The following is a 16414-nucleotide window of genomic DNA, read 5'->3' on the forward strand; positions in this document are numbered from 1 at the left end:
CTGTAACACACTCTGCTCCTTTCACAGATCAAAAAAAAAAAAAAAATCTTTAATAATCAATCCCCATCCCAAAAAACAAACAAAAAAAGTCACCAATGAACCACATGTATTTACAATATTTTTCTTGTCCTTTCATTAAATTGAATCGTTTTCGTTCCTCTGAGTTTATCCTTGTACATTTTCTTACATTTAGAAACACTGGTGCAACTTTTAAAACCCTGATTTAATAAGTTTCATATCTGGACTCCGTATACAGAGACGCATTTCTGTTTTTATGTTGTCCTTGAGAAGACAGTTTGGAAAAAATATTGTCTTCTTTGATCACGGCCCTTTGAGTACGTAAAAAAGATTTTATAGAACTTCGGGTAAATGTCTTTGTGTTTCTCTCCACAGAACTAATAAAATCTAAAGATCAACTCAGTCTTTAAACTTTAGTTGATTAGACTAGATTAGAATGTATTTCTAGACGAGTCTCACTGCAGTAGATACAGAGAGTCACCAGTGTCGGGGAGTAACAGATTACATGTACCGGAGTTACGTAATCAGAGTACAAATTATGAGTAACTGTACTCAGTTACAGTTACTGTTTCCATGAGTGGTAATTGGATTACAGTTACTTTGTTGAAGTAAATGGATTACACGGCGCTATTTTCCTGTTTTCACATTTTGGGCTGTATCCCTTTTTTTTCCCGGTAATTCCACTTATTGCCGGACACTAAACCAGGTCTAAACCAGGTCCAAACCAGGTCTAAACCAGGTCTAAACCAGGTCTAAACCAGGTCAAACCAGGTCCAAAACCAGGTCTAAACCAGGTCAAACCAGGTCTAAACCAGGTCTAAACCAAAGGTCCAAACCAGGTCTAAACCAGGTCCAAACCAGGTCAAAACCAGGTCTAAAACCAGGTCTAAACCAAGTCCAAACCAGGTCTAAACCAGGACTAAACCAGGTCCAAACCAGGTCTAAACCAAGGTCCAAAACCAGGTTTAAACCAGGACTAAAACCAGGTCCAAAACCAGGTCTAAACCAAGTCCAAACCAGGTTTAAACCAGGACTAAACCAGGTCCAAACCAGGTTTAAACCAGGTCCAAACCAGGTCTAAAACCAGGTCTAAACCAAGTCCAAACCAGTTTTAAACCAGGACTAAACCAGGTCTAAAACAGGATTTAACAGGACTAAATCCTGCTGCACGGACCGTGTCTCCTTCTTCTTCTATCAATAATATTTTTAATTTGGTTCAGTAAAGTCTGGGCTTTTCATTTTCTTTTATCAGACAAAACATCTTAAGTGAAGATTTCCTGGTCTTTGCTTCTCTACAGCAAATCAAGTAATCCAAAGTATTCAGATTACATTACTCACTTTAAGTACCTTAATGGATTCTGTTACAAACTACATTTTGGGGTGTGTAATCTGTAATCATGTACATGTACACACCTGTTTGGTCACGATACACACAGCAACCTACATTCACTTTGTCGATTAAAATGAACGAAATCGATGAAATTCTTAATGATCAATTATCGATTAATCGACTAATCCTGCCCATCCCTAAACTGGACACTTTGGACAGATTTTTTGGCTTCTATGTTCCTGTATCTGATCTTTTAATGTCAGTCTGAACCACACAGGTCTGATTTTTTTCAAATGTGACCCAGGACACTTGGATATGTGCTCCTGAAACTGATACATATCTGATCTTTTGACATGTGACTTCAGTCTGAACGGACAAAGTGCATTCATCCACCTACACGTTATCAACAAGACACAAACGTCACTATTCTGCGCTGAAGTTGGCGAAAATTGTTAACGAACTCCGTGTCACTGAAGTGAAGCACATCACCACTCACCACAAAACACCACGACCAAAAACCTCGTCCTTCTCCTTCTCAATCTCCTCCTTAAAACAAGTAAGTTGTTCATGTTCTGGCTCCGGTACGAGAGGAACTTTAAAATCTCCAGGTGCTCGATGCTGCGTCCATGTTTGGACAACTTCTGTAAACACAGAGACGCTCGCTGCGGTTGACGTCGTCGTGTCTCCAGTGTCACATGTGGGACACTTTTCGGGCCGTTTAATGTTCACACTGGAGTCACATACAAGTCACATTTAATTGGAAATGTGAACGACCTCGCAAAAACATCGGATTTCACAAAAAAATCGGAATTGAGCGTTAAGCCCTGCAGTCTGAACGCACTATTACTGTTCCAGAACTGTTACCTAGCAACCATAAGTTTAACTATTGCAGACTAGTTATTTTTTTATCTACTCCCACCTCCTCGTTTACTCCTGATGTCTCACTCCTCCCCCTTTGCTCTCGCTCTCCCTCTTTCTCCTGCTTTCTTCTCTCTTTTCTTTCTTTCTTTTTTCCTCAGTAGTTGTTTGTGACTTTTACTCCTGATGCGTCTCCCTCCTCCTCCTCCTCTCTTCTTCTTCTTTCTTTATTCCTCAGTAGTTGTTCATCTCTTTTGCTCTTGATGTCTCTTTCCTTTCGGAGCGCAGGAGCGATTTTTCACTCTCCCATTTGCCATTCCCAAACGTGCGTCGCATTCGATGTCCTCCCCCGGATCGTCCCTTTGTGGTTCCTCTTTTGGGTTCCCGTGCGGCGGATCGTGCGGTGCATTTTCTGCTCTTTAATCTGACTTTTGCTCGTTCTGTCTCTCCGTGTCTCCTCCACGCGCCCTCCTGCCTCGGCGCCCATTATTCACTCGCTCCTCCATTGTCGTATTTTCAAATCGATTCCAAATGTTTGTGCTTGTTTCACTCACACAACTCGCTGTCGCTTTTCAGATTAGTTTTTCAGCGTATAAACATATTTTTGTAACAGAAAATACTCAATCTTGTCCCAGTCTCCTCACAGGTCCTAAAGAAAAAGACAATGTGACAAAGTAAAAGTAAAAGTACACGGTTTAGATTTCACAGTCGATGCTTTTTACTTTTACTTCACTACATTTGAGCGCAGGTATCTGTACTTTACTCCACTGCATTTGTATTTATTTTTTTTGATAGTCTTAGACCTGCTGAAAAGCCTGAGGGGTTTATTTTTTAAGACAAAGAAAGAAAATAAATAAAGGAAGAAAAGCAGCTATGAAAAATATTGATTCAACTGTTTCTGTTTGGGAAAATTCTGCACCAATCTGTATCAAAATCTCTGCATTTGAAGCTTTATTAGATCTCAAAATCTGACAAGACTGAGTGCTGCTTCCACGAGTTTGCCAAGAGACATTTAGGAGACATTTTAATTTTGACTGCTAATAAAAAACTGCTAGCATACATAAAATATGCCAAATACAGCTAATTTAAAGGTGAACTATGTAACATTTCTGGTGGAGAGTTCACTTTCTGCTTGTCTCCAGGGAGATGTTGTGAATGATATGACATTAACTTTAGATCTTGTATTTACTGGCTGTTTCATATTGATAAAAATACATTGAAAACACACAAGCAAACATGAGCTTAGTGGTGTCATTTTCTTGTCTCCAGGGAGACAGATCTGTATATATATATGTGTATGTATATATCTGTGCGTATATATATGTGTATGTATATATATATATATGTGTATGTATATATGTATTATGTATATGTATATATATATATATATATATATATATATATATATATATATATATATATATATATATATATATATATATATATATATATATATATATATATATATATATATATATATATATATATATATATATATATATATATATATATATATATGTGTATGTATATATATGTGTATATATATCGTGCAGCTGCAGGCTGTAGTTTCAGGTGGGAGACACTTGGCTTGTTGAGCAGCACAGATGAGCTCATGTGAGTCTTTGGGGAGCAGTGATCAATAATCCTCCTCATGTCACATCAGCTCCATGATAATGTCGCTCTCTGAATGGAGTTCTGAACATGACCAGTCTGACATGACTCACTGAAACCCTTCAGGAGCTCTCAGGGTGAAAACAAATACTGCAACAGCACAACAGACTAAACAGTCTGTATGTCTGATCAGACGGGCTGAAGTACATGTGTCCACATCACTGTTTGTTTGGCTCCTTTGGGTGCTTCACCTTTGGCTCCTCCAAAACCACACAGTGCTGCCCTGTGATTGGTCGAAGCTAACATAGGCCTGAAGTTGAAGCTCTGCTTTGTGCATGCTCCCTGTGACTCTGGGAAGGCCAGAACAACAGAGCAACGACATCACAGAAAATGATGTTTTTATTGATCTGTTAAAAAGAGAGAGGAGCCACAGTGTGCACCCGCACAGTTTGATTTCAAACCATGGAACTTTTCCACTCATTCTGATCTGAGGAGTGAGAGGATAGACACGACTTCCCCTCCTCTCCTGGTCGCTCTATGGACAGAGAGGAGGAGGTTGTGGAGTGAGGAGTCTGGTTAATACACCCGGGGAATGAAGTAGTATGTACAGAGCTTAAGTTCTGCTGTGCGTAAAAATGAAGCTGTAACAGAACTCTTCACATGTAACTTAGAAGAAACAATAAAATCTGTGCCAAGCTGTTTGCAGTTTGACAGAGAGTGAGAGACGAGGGAATGAAGAGAGAGACACAGACGTGATGAAGGAGCAAACAGACAGAACCCACAGTCATCCTCAGTCCAAACCAGAGTCTGTCTGTGTGGAAAAGCTGCACTGCCCCACGCAACAGACACATGTGCAACATCATTTGAATGAAATAATGGCTGTAGGCTTTTATACAGTTTATGTCTTTGTGATGAGTGCAGTGTCCACACACATGTGTCTCGTGTAGCTCTGGTTAGTTACTTTGGAGGAATGGAAATGAGGCTATGATAAGTCGGGATTACCCAAATAAGACCAGGCTTTTGCTTTAGCTCACTTTAATGGAATACCTCCCAGATGATGTTGTTATTGTTTATGTTGATGTTTACAGAGGTGGTCCAGCTGACGTTGTGTTGTTGTTGTTTGTGTTTACAGAGGTGGTCCAGCTGACGTTGTGTTGTTGTTGTTTGTGTTTACAGAGGTGGTCCAGCTGACGTTGCCGGAGGATCAGCGAGTGAGCGTCTCCACGGTGACGGTGGGGCTGAGCGCGGTGCTGACTTGTGCCATCCAGGGCACGCTGAGGCCCCCTATCATCTGGAGGAGGAACGGCATCGTGCTCAACTTCCTGGACCTGGAGGACATCAACGTGAGTGACACTGGACAGGACTATGAGAAACCTCACTTCTGTCATTTCTCATTTAGGTGTTTTTGACATAGTTTGTACTAAAGTTGCCAAAAAAAATGACTAGGAAGAGTAGAATCAGAATCAGAATCAAATTTATTTGTCATTCCAGTATAAAAAATACACAGAAACGAAACAATGCACTCAGGTCCAGGTCAACAGCAGCACAGATAACAATAAGAACATGTAGTTATAATAAGAATAAATAGTTATAACAAGAATAAAATAGTTAAAAATATTGTATATCAACCCGCCCCCATTTTCTAAAGTGCGTTCCAAGTCAGTGCTGTTTTGTAGTGTTTTTTCTGACAGAATTAATCTGTCTCACGGCATCAGGATAAAAAACTGTTCCGTAGTCTCGTGGTCCTGGCCTGTAGGTGGCGCAATCTTCTGCCTGATGGGAGAGCTGTAAAAAGTTCATGTGCTGGATGGGTGGAGTCTTCCATGATGCTGTGGGCTTTTGTCCTGCACCTGCTGATGTAAATATCTTCAATGCAGGGCAGACTACAGCCGCAGACGCGCTCCGCAGCTCTAACTATCCTCTGCAGCTCTAACTATCCTCCGCAGCTCTAACTATCCTCTGCAGCTCTAACTATCCTCTGCAGCTCTAACTATCCTCTGCAGAGTTTTCCTCTCTGCCTTGGTGCTGCTGCTGAACCACACAGTCATGTTGGTGGTGAGGATGCTCTCCACCGCACACCTGTAAAAGGCCTTCAGGACAGAGGGGCCCACACCTGCTTTTTTTAGGCGCCTAAGAAAGTATAGGCGTTGGTGTCCCTTTTTCACAATGCAACTGGTGTTATTAGACCAGCTGAGACTGTTCATGATTTGGACTCCCAGGTATTTAAGACGGGAAACAATCTCCACTGCATCTCCATTGATGTACAGAGGAGAGGGGGCATTAGGTTTCCTGCGGAAATCAACAATCATCTCCTTTGTTTTCTTTATATTGATGCACAGATTGTTGGTTTTGCACCAAGCCTCCAGCTGACAGACCTCCCTCCTGTAATTGGACTCATCGTTGTTCATGATGAGCCCCACCACTGCTGTGTCATCAGCAAACTTCACTATATGCTATTCAAACACCATGTGCAGAGTGTAGGAGAAAAAAAGATTTGTTTAGTTACTCTTTAAGTAGGCTTAGTACACTGACACTAAAGACCTGTTCACATGAAAATTTTTTGGTCAAAACTGTGAAGTTTGTTTTCATTTTGGTCTTTCATCCACACGGAGACGGCGTTTTGGGTGGGCGAAAACAGTGTTTTTTGAGAACAGGTTCCAGAGTGGAGAAATCTGAGAATGCTGGGGTTGCGTTGTCATGTGGACAAACAAACTGCAGCTTTTGAAACTGTTGGATTTTGAGACCAAGTTATTCTAATAATTCTCATCCAAATCTTATGGCTAAAAACGAAAACTTGTGTTTAGCTTTTGCAAAACAAAACGGCGAGATTTGTGGGATATGTCTAAAACAGGCTAGATTACCTTAAAGTTTAAAAAAATGGTGATGAGATAATCATTATTAAATATTATTATCATTATTAGCAGCGCCACATACAGGCGTGGTGTAGGTATTACATCATTTTCACTCAGTGCTCCGTTGTCGTGTGAATGTAAATATTTACTGATCCGGCACGTGTGTGGATGCAAATGTTTTTCAGCCTTCAAAAAAGAAAGAAAACAATAATAAATAAGTCTGGGGCGTTGTCATGTGGACATATCCTAAATCAGGAGAAGATCAGGAGCGAAGGGAGCGAGAGGGACGGACCTGACCATTTCCAACCAACCATAACACTGCAAAAAAAAACATCTTCGTGAATTTAAATGATTCAATTCAAACTGTTCGTCTTGTTTTGAGTACTTTTGTCCTTACGCTGTATTTGCCTGCTGAATCCAGATCGACAGTCTGGTCACAACCATCTCCTCTCCTCCTATATAAGCCGTATTTATTTTACATTTTGTACGGCCCATAATACTGCCACAAGATGTACGAATGCCACACTTGTCCCCCCCCCCCCCCCCCCCCCCCCCCCCCCCCCCAACCCCACAGTCTCCTCTGACCGCCCAGCCCCCCCCCCGCCGCCTTTATACAGAACAGACGCTGAGGGAAAAAAATTTAATTGAATAGTTTAATACATTAGCCTGTAGCTTCAAGGCATAACACTGAAATCAGTCAAAATATTGTAATTTTAGCCACAGACTGTATAAAGAAGTGGACTAAGCGAGTGTGATGTCACCCACTGCGTTCAGCTCCAGTCAAATGAAGCTGACTGATGCTGGCAGTAAAGGGGTGAATTTGGAGTCAGGCTCTACAACCCCAGGATCATATAGAGCACAGGTGTCAAACATACGGCCCGGTGGCCAGATCCGGCCCTCGAAGAACTTTAATCTGGCTGTCGGCTGATTTTCTACTAAAATATTTTAATTAAATTTTCTATTAAAATATTGTTAATTTTCTGTGGTGTTTATCACAGCAGCGTCTCCAGCGTCTCTGTACGTGGCCCCTCCCACCAGAGCAGCACAAATGAAGACTTGTCTCTTTCCAAACGCTCTTAAAGGACGATCGTTTTGACTGTTGACCGTGACACCCTCATCAGAAAAATGTCCAACATGAGAAAAGTGGAGCCGAGTGCAGGATTTTACAAGAAAAATTGACTTATTCCTATTTACATACAAGTTCATGTTAAAACATTGTGTTGAAATTGCATTTTTCTTAAAGTTTCAGGTTGTTCATAATATTATAATATTTAGTAAAAGAAAGAGTTCATCAATTAAAAAAGATTTCTGTAATAGATTTGTGTTTCTCTACACAAATATTTGAACTTATTGTTATTTTTGGGGTTTATATGACATGAGTTTTCTGATCCGGCCCATTTGGGATCAAAGTCGGTTGGATACGACCCCCGGACCAAAATGAGTTTGACACCCCTGATATAGAGCTTGTTAATATGGACATTTTAAGACCAAAATGAGGAGTCTGACAGCAGCAGGTACAGAGAGAGAGGCCACAATTTTCCAGTGTTAAGTCCTCCAAACACTACAGGATTTTTCAGTCTTAAACTATTTTTAAATGTGCGACAAAAAGCGCGCACCACAAACACGAGGAGAATCTGATGAGACTTAAAATCTCCAAAGTGGTGCAATACTTCAGATACATGATTTTTAAAGCATAACAGGATTGGTGATAAAGTCCACTTCAAACTGGAATCACAGCGCTGTTTTGTGGCTTCAAAATCACAAGCGAAGACACGAAGTCGGGTCACGCCTCCCGGAACTTCACGAGAAGCAAATTGCAGCCAAAATCGGGCTATTTCTCCTGTAGTGAGTGGTGATCTTTGGTCAATGGGAGCCAGAGTCTGAAGGAGCTGGAAGAGCCACATGTGAACTTTCTTGTCCCCTGGAATGGGGAATGTTGAACCGTACTTCTGAAAATAAGAACCACAGGAGTGATTTGGTGCGGCTTCTTTCATCCAGAAGTTTCATACAATCAAATATAAACAGTATCAACAGGATTTTACATGGGGCTCATAAACCTGTGTGGACAAAGCTGGCGGAGAACAAGTCCACAATGTAAAAAAAACAAAACAAAAAAAAAGCAGGTCTTATTTATATCAAAACAAAGCAATAAAACAGTCCCCTAGCCTCACTTCAACATGTTATTCCAGCAGATAATAGTTTTAATAATGTACATATAACATTTGTAAACATTTGGCAAGTCCTTGGGAATGATTTGTGCTGCTTCTCTCATGCAGAAGTTGAATACAATGAGGAGAAAGAGCACGAAATCCCTCAAGTGGTGGGTGAAGACATTACTAATCACCAAAACAAAAGATCCCAGGCTCAGCAGTCGATCACAGATATAATTACAGTTTCCTTGAACAAAACTACATGAAATGTTACTGAAAAAATAAAATAGAATAAACATTTTAGTTTACTTATAACTGTATTATTACTTTTTGTTTTTAAGGCTCATGTAAAGTCATATTTATTGCAAACCTTTTTACTGTGTTTAACCTCTTAACATGAAATCACATTATGAACCACATCTATGCCCACGTTGCCCCTCTCGCGCTCGAGAGTCGTGTGAAGGTAAAACCCTGGAAAAGGAAAACAAGGGACAGATGATTTGTCTTTCGCCTCTCAGGACTGCAGGGTTTATTCTTCTATGACAAATAATTTCCATGTTGCTACACAAACTCAATTATACAACATTTCCATTGCATCTTACGTATAGAACTTATTGATACATGTTTAAACTTTTACATTTATACATTCATTAATAACTTAACAAAACTGTACCATTTAAAGGTTGTATAGAGGATTTTTTTAAGGGAAGAGAAATACAGCGACAGTCCTTGTGCGCATTCAGAATTACTGTTGAAGTTTCCTGTCTAGAAGTAATTCAGCGACCGACGCGTCAGTTTTTAGACCCTTCGTCTGCTTCGGTCGCGCCATCGCTGGACGAGATCTCCAAGAATCACCTCAGTTTGGCTTTGCTCCTTTTCCTCTTCTCTTCTTCTTTCAGCGACCTCAAAAACGGACTTTCTTTTGCGGCGAACCGGTCGTGGATTCTCATCCGCCGTCACGACAAACTTTGTGCGAAATGCGAGGAAGCGACAGTTCGAAAAAGCCTCTAAGAACCGCTGCGTAAACCACGTAATCCCCGCGCTCTGACGAGTCAGTTACACTAGGGAGTTTGATTGACAACCTAACAGCCAATAGAAAATGAGGGAGCCTCGTTTTCCATTGGCTGATGTTTATCTGGCCTCAACACGTCCACAGTTGATAGATTTTCATTCTTTTTTTTTTTGGTCATCATAATTACAAAGCTGCTGCGTCTCTGTAATGGTATTTTAATCTTTCACTGACAGTTTGAAACAAAAAAAAAATCCTCCATACAACCTTTAAATCTAATTAATTACTAATTATGTAACTAACTTATCTGCAACAACTTAACATGGCGACCAGCCCGTGACGTCAACATTTACACTGGCACTGCACTTGCACATGAACTGCAACTTTAACATGTACATCCTGTACTGAAGCTTTACAAAAATGTACAAAGTAAAAGCTTAGACAAGTTGATGAACAGCTCACCCCGTGTCTAATAATGAACTCAAAGTACACCCGCGCTGTCTCCACACGGCTGCATCTTTACGGTTACACCCTTATCATCAGAAGGCCCCTAGTCAGAAAGCCCACTAGTCAGAAGGCCCACTAGTCAGAAGGCCCACTAGTCAGAAGGCCCCTAGTCAGAAAGCCCTGTTGTCAGAAGGCCCACTAGTCAGAAGGCCCCTAGTCAGAAAGCCCTGTTGTCAGAAAGGCCCACTAGTCAGAAAGCCCACTAGTCAGAAGTCCCTGTAGTCAGAAAGCCCACTAGTCAGAAAGCCCACTAGTCAGAAGTCCCTGTAGTCAGAAGTCCCACTAGTCAGAAAATCCTTCCCTCTTCTATTGGTTTGTCAGCAACATTTCTCTTGAACAACTGAATTTATATTTGATGAAAGCAACAAGGAATAATCCCTGCATTTCAGGGAAGAATTAGTAAACTTTTGGATGTTTACCAATTAAAAATGGCTGCAACATCAAAATTTTTTGAGATATTGACAGGAAAACACATAATCATGCATCACAGCATTAGCTAAGGCCAGTATTACTTAATTTGTTGGTTTACAAAACCCACCAATGCTATATTAAAAGAAAAAGATTTAAAATAAAATTGAAATGAAGGTTGTAGAGCTCGAATTACTGAACATTTTGCAAGTTGTTGCCTGAAAATCAGACAATTTTTAACCCTGTTACACTTAAGACAGACATTTCCACCAAATCATTATTTTAATAAAATGAAATTAGTTTTTTTAACATCCATAATCAATCCATTTAAATCAAACCAATATTTTACTTTTCTTAGCTCTTTGTTAACTTTACTTGTGACCTCTTTTTTTTTAAGTCTCTTGTGTGTGGAAAACAGTAAGATGCAGTTAAGAAGTTATGACTGTGGAGTGTGTTTCAGAGGGATTATTAATGAGGCTCTCACTGTTTAATGCAGAGTTTAATGACGGGATCGACTGTGGTGCTTAGACCTCCACACACAGAGATGTCAGTGATGTGACGATGGAGATCTGAGAGATTTGTGTGGGAAAATCTCTGCCCCGGGGCCTAGACACTGAACAAGAGGGAGATGGAGAGGCTGAGGAGCAGGAGTGTGCAAAAATATCAATATCGTATCATTTAATGTGAGGATACAGTATCGTTATATTGCAAGGAGTATTTTTCGGTTTATTTTACTAAATTATTTTGTTACAGCTACAGTTTTGTTGATTGTTCAGAGGAAGGAAACTCGTTTATGTGACACGTTTGACATTTTCACTATTTTAATGATTAAAATGAGCGTGTTTCATAGTAATTTAGCACCAGAAAAGGTTTAACAAAGACTTTTAGTATCACAGACATGATTTAGCCTTTATTTTTTTATTGAACAATATCGATTTAAAATATATCGTATCGAATCCAAAGCTCACTGTATCGTATTGTGGCGTGTGTATCGAGGTATTATTATTATTATGTTTATTTATTTCGGACAGTAATACATAGAACATAAATTAAAAAACAAAAACAAAAAACTAAATAATAAAAAAAGACAAAAACGTAAATACATAGATATAACACAAAAAAGTAACTATTTCTATTCTATAATAACAGGCAAAATAAATGTTACGCAGAATTTTCCTTGTGTCCGAAAAAAGGAGTGGGAGGAAGTAAATACTTATTTAACCCCACCCCTTTTTTCTACTGTCCCAAATTAACGAAGAACAAATACAGACTCATACTAATTTCCTGTACATTATAAGCAGTAATTGCACAGTACCTGCATTGCATTACAATCTAACAGACAACAACAAATATATGTATATTATGTACACAGATATAGTACACATCATATACACAGATATAATATATACATACCTACATACACATCACATACCCATGCATACCTATATATATATATACATATATACACCCATATACATACACTTACATATACATGCACACATATACACTAAGCACTCATTTCTTCCGCACAGTATTTTGAAATAATTAATTTTTTTTACTTTTGAATACATGTATATTCGAACAAAGTTTTAATTCTATTTTCAAGTTGTTCCATAATTTTACACCACAAACAGAGACACAAAAGCTTTTTCTTGTCGTTCGAGCACGAGGCAATTTAAAATTCAAAACGCCTCTTAAGTTATAGTTTGTTTCCCTTTCACAAAAAAGTAGTTGAAGATTTTTTGGTAAGTGCTTATTTTTAGCTTTATACATGACTTGTGCAGTTTGGTACAGAATCAAATCATTCAGTTTGAGTAATTTGGCATGAATAAACAGTGGATTAGTGTGGTCATGAAATTTGACATTATAAATAATTCTTATTGCTTTTTTTTTGAAGTTTTATCAATGGTTCTATTGCAGTTTTATAGTTATAGTATCAGCAGCTTCTTAATGATACTGGGGAGGCTGAGGGTTGTGCCGCTGCGCTGGAAAAGGTCTGAGAGGCGATTAGTTGAGGCAGACTGGTATCATGGCCCTGAAATTTCAAATCGTTTTTTTCATCCAAATAGTTTTTAATTTGTTTTTAAAAATCCAAGTGAAATGAAATTGTTCTTTGATAAATATTCGAGCGAGAGCAGAGGGAGCTCCCGGGCGGAGAGCTGTCTGTGGATTACAAACAAACAGTCAATTAGCGCCTTTTTGAGAAAATGTGGAAGCAGGGCGGCCATGTTGAGAGCCTGAGGGACTGAACGGCTTTCATCAGACTCAGTGTTTTTGTCGTGAAGCTCACAGTTCTGTGGAGATGTGAGACTTTATTCTGATCACATGGTCCCTGCTCTAACACAGATGCCCTGGCTCTTCCATCAGTCTGTCTCACAAATGACCAACAGAGCAATTCAAAACTCATTTTCATTTTCTTGCTCTCTAATAATTGTTCTATTTTTTTTTTATTTTTTTTTTTGAACAAGGTACAACGAAACAACAACAAGGATCTGTCCATGTAAAGATCTGACATATTTAGGACCTGGTGCTCAAAAAGGAGGATGAAGTTTAAAACATTTATATAGGCGAGTTTCAGCTGACGTCATTGTTATTAAAAGCCTGCGTTGCTGCTGGGAAATATTTTGGTTGGAGGCAAGAAACACGTAGTGTTGGGGAGTAACAGATTACATGTACTGGAGTTACATAACCAGAGTACAAATTATGAGTAACTGTATTCAATTACAGTTACTGTTTCAGTGAGTGGTAATTGGATTACAGTTACTTTGTTGAAATAAGTGGATTACACGATGGTATTTTTCTTTCTTTTTTTTTTTTTTTTTTTGTCATAATTCCACTCATTGCCGGACACTAAACCAGGACTAAACCAGGTCTAAACCAGGTCTAAACCAGGTCTGAACCAGGTCTAAAACCAGGTCTAAAACCAGGTCTAAAACCAGGTAAACCAGGTCTAAACCAGGTCTAAACCAGGTCTAAAACCAGGTCTAAACCAGGTCTAAACCAGGTCTGAACCAGGTCTAAAACCAGGTCTAAAACCAGGTCTAAAACCAGGTCTAAACCAGGTCTAAACCAGGTCTAAAACCAGGACTAAACCAGGTCTAAACCAGGTCTAGGTCTAAACCAGGTCTAAACCAGGTCTAAACCAGGTCTAAACCAGGTCTAAAACCAGGTCTAAACCAGGTCTAAACCAGGTCTAAACCAGGTCTAAAACCAGGTCTAAACCAGGTCTAAAACCAGGTCTAAACCAGGTCTTAAAACCAGGTCTAAACCAGGTCTAAAACCAGGTCTAAACAGGTCTAAACTAGGGCTGAACCAGGTCTAAACCAGGTCTAAAACCAGGTCTAAACCAGGTCTAAACCAGGTCTGAACCAGGTCTAAAACCAGGTCTAAAACCAGGTCTAAAACCAGGTCTAAAACCAGGTCTAAAACCAGGTCTAAACCAGGTCTAAAACAGGTCTAAACCAGGTCTAAAACCAGGTCTAAACCAGGTCTGAAACCAGGTCTAAAACCAGGTCTAAAACCAGGTCTAAAACCAGGTCTAAAACCAGGACTAAACCAGGTCTAAAACCAGGTCTAAAACCAGGTCTAAACCAGGTCTAAAACCAGGTCTAAACCAGGTCTAAAACCAGGTCTAAACCAGGTCTGAACCAGGTCTAAAACCAGGTCTAAACCAGGTCTAAACCAGGTCTAAAACCAGGTCTAAACTAGGTCTAAAACCAGGTCTAAACCAGGTCTAAAACCAGGTCTAAACCAGGTGTAAACCAGGTCTAAACCAGGTCTAAACTAGGTCTAAAACCAGTTCTAAACCAGGTCTAAAACCAGGTCTAAACCAGGTCTGAACCAGGTGTAAAACCAGGTCTAAACCAGGTCTAAACCAGGTCTGAACCAGGTCTAAAACCAGGTCTAAAACAGGATTTAACAGGACTAAACCAGGACTAAACCATGCCGTGTGGACCGTGTCTCCTCCTCTTCTCTCAATAATATTTTTAATACGGTAAAGTAAAAACGGGGCTTTTCATTGTTTTTTATCAGACAAAACTTCTTATGTGAAGATATTCCTGCCTTTGCTTCTCTACAGCAAATCAAGTAATCCAAAGTATTCAGAGAGCTCTAAAACATAGATAATGTCACACTGAACAGACAGAACATTGTCCAAAGGTCAGACACAACCAACAACCTTTTTTATAACATTATTTCAGTAAAATAAAAGTGTTTCTATTGATGTTTATTTGTCGATGAATAATCCCTGTGTTTATTAGAGTACGTAGAGTACAGAGAACTTTAAATATTATTTGGGCAATATTTCTGAACTGGACATTTGACCAACTCTGAAAATAAATCAAATCTGTTTTTAATTGAGTTTTCACTGTTGATAAGAGGCAAGCGCAGAGGCATCAGGGTCCTTGGATTATCTGAGGTGCAGAGGAGGAGACAGGTGCAGAGGAGGAGACAGGTGCAGAGGAGGAGACAGGTGCAGAGGAGGAGACAGGAGCAGAGGAGGAGACAGGTGCAGAGGAGGAGACAGGTGCAGAGGAGGAGACAGGTGCAGAGGAGGAGACAGGTGCAGAGGAGGAGACAGGTGCAGAGGAGGAGACAGGAGCAGAGGACAGGTGCAGAGGAGGAGACAGGTGCAGAGGAGGAGACAGGTGCAGAGGAGGAGACAGGTGCAGAGGTTGTACCAGGACTATCAGGTTCATGACAGGAGACAGAGGAGCACAGAGACGTGGACCTGGATTATCTGGAGCATTTGGAGACAGACGCAGAGCAGCGTTGGATCCAGACTGTTTGGGTCATTTTAGATGTAGCTGCAAAGAAAGACAGGTGCAAAGACAGGTGCAGAGGATGCAGGGCACCCAGACTATTTGATGTGTTTTAGAGGCAGGTGCAGAAGATGAGTCAGGTGAAAAGAATGCAGAGTGTGAATTTAGAGGCAGGTGCAATAATACAAACTATGCAGAATATTTATTCTTCAAAATCAACTTTCTGGAGACTTATATGTTGTTATAATATTATCAGCCACACTCCAGCACGGACATTTCCCATCAACAAAAGCATCACACAGAATAATTCACTACAACATGACAAACCTGATGTGATGTGCAGTAGTTTCATTTACAGGATGCTCACTGATTGTGTTGTGATGGCGCTCTGAAGGGGGAATCACTTAGTGCAGAGAGCAAAGGGAGTAGGGACTCAGAGTGTCAGAAACAAAAGTGAAACTTATAAAACTTGTTAATACCTTGTTTTTTGTCAAATATATCATTTTCAAAAGAATAAAAGATTCCACGGTGAAATGAATCTGTTGTGTGTGAACAGATATAATCTACAGAAGTGTAATAGCTCCTTCATAAAGTCAGTCCAGGTTGTGTGTGTTTTGTGCTTGTGACGTCAGAAGGTTTGACCCAGAGGTGAAGAGCAGGAAAATCTCTGAAATGACGATTTGTTGGTGGAGGCTCAGGTCCAAATAAGGTTCAGACGCCAAACAAAAGTCTGGTGCAGGAGTTTGGTTCTGTCTGCAGCTGCAGGAGACCAACAGGAGCCGCACAGGAGCCACACAGGAGCCGCACAGGAGCCCCACAGGAGCCACACAGGAGCCACACAGGAGCTGCACAGGAGCCGCACAGGAGCCGCACAGGAGCCGCACAGGAGCCAGGAGCCGCACATGAGCCAC

The 16414-nt window shown here is 40.2% G+C and overlaps 1 protein-coding gene across 1 annotated transcript in view; it reads left to right on the forward strand.

Moving 5' to 3' along the window:
* Positions 1-16414, forward strand: part of fstl4 (follistatin-like 4) — a 433986-nt gene that overhangs the window by 326008 nt on the left and 91564 nt on the right. The window contains exon 6 of the mRNA XM_055148279.1: positions 4994-5160. Coding sequence (XP_055004254.1) covers positions 4994-5160 — 167 coding nt within the window. The remainder of the gene's footprint in view (positions 1-4993; positions 5161-16414) is intronic.

Source organism: Boleophthalmus pectinirostris, unplaced genomic scaffold (genome assembly GCF_026225935.1).
Source record: "Boleophthalmus pectinirostris isolate CB_2022bp ecotype Guang Dong unplaced genomic scaffold, ASM2622593v1 HiC_scaffold_12, whole genome shotgun sequence".
NCBI classification, from domain to species: domain Eukaryota; kingdom Metazoa; phylum Chordata; class Actinopteri; order Gobiiformes; family Gobiidae; genus Boleophthalmus; species Boleophthalmus pectinirostris.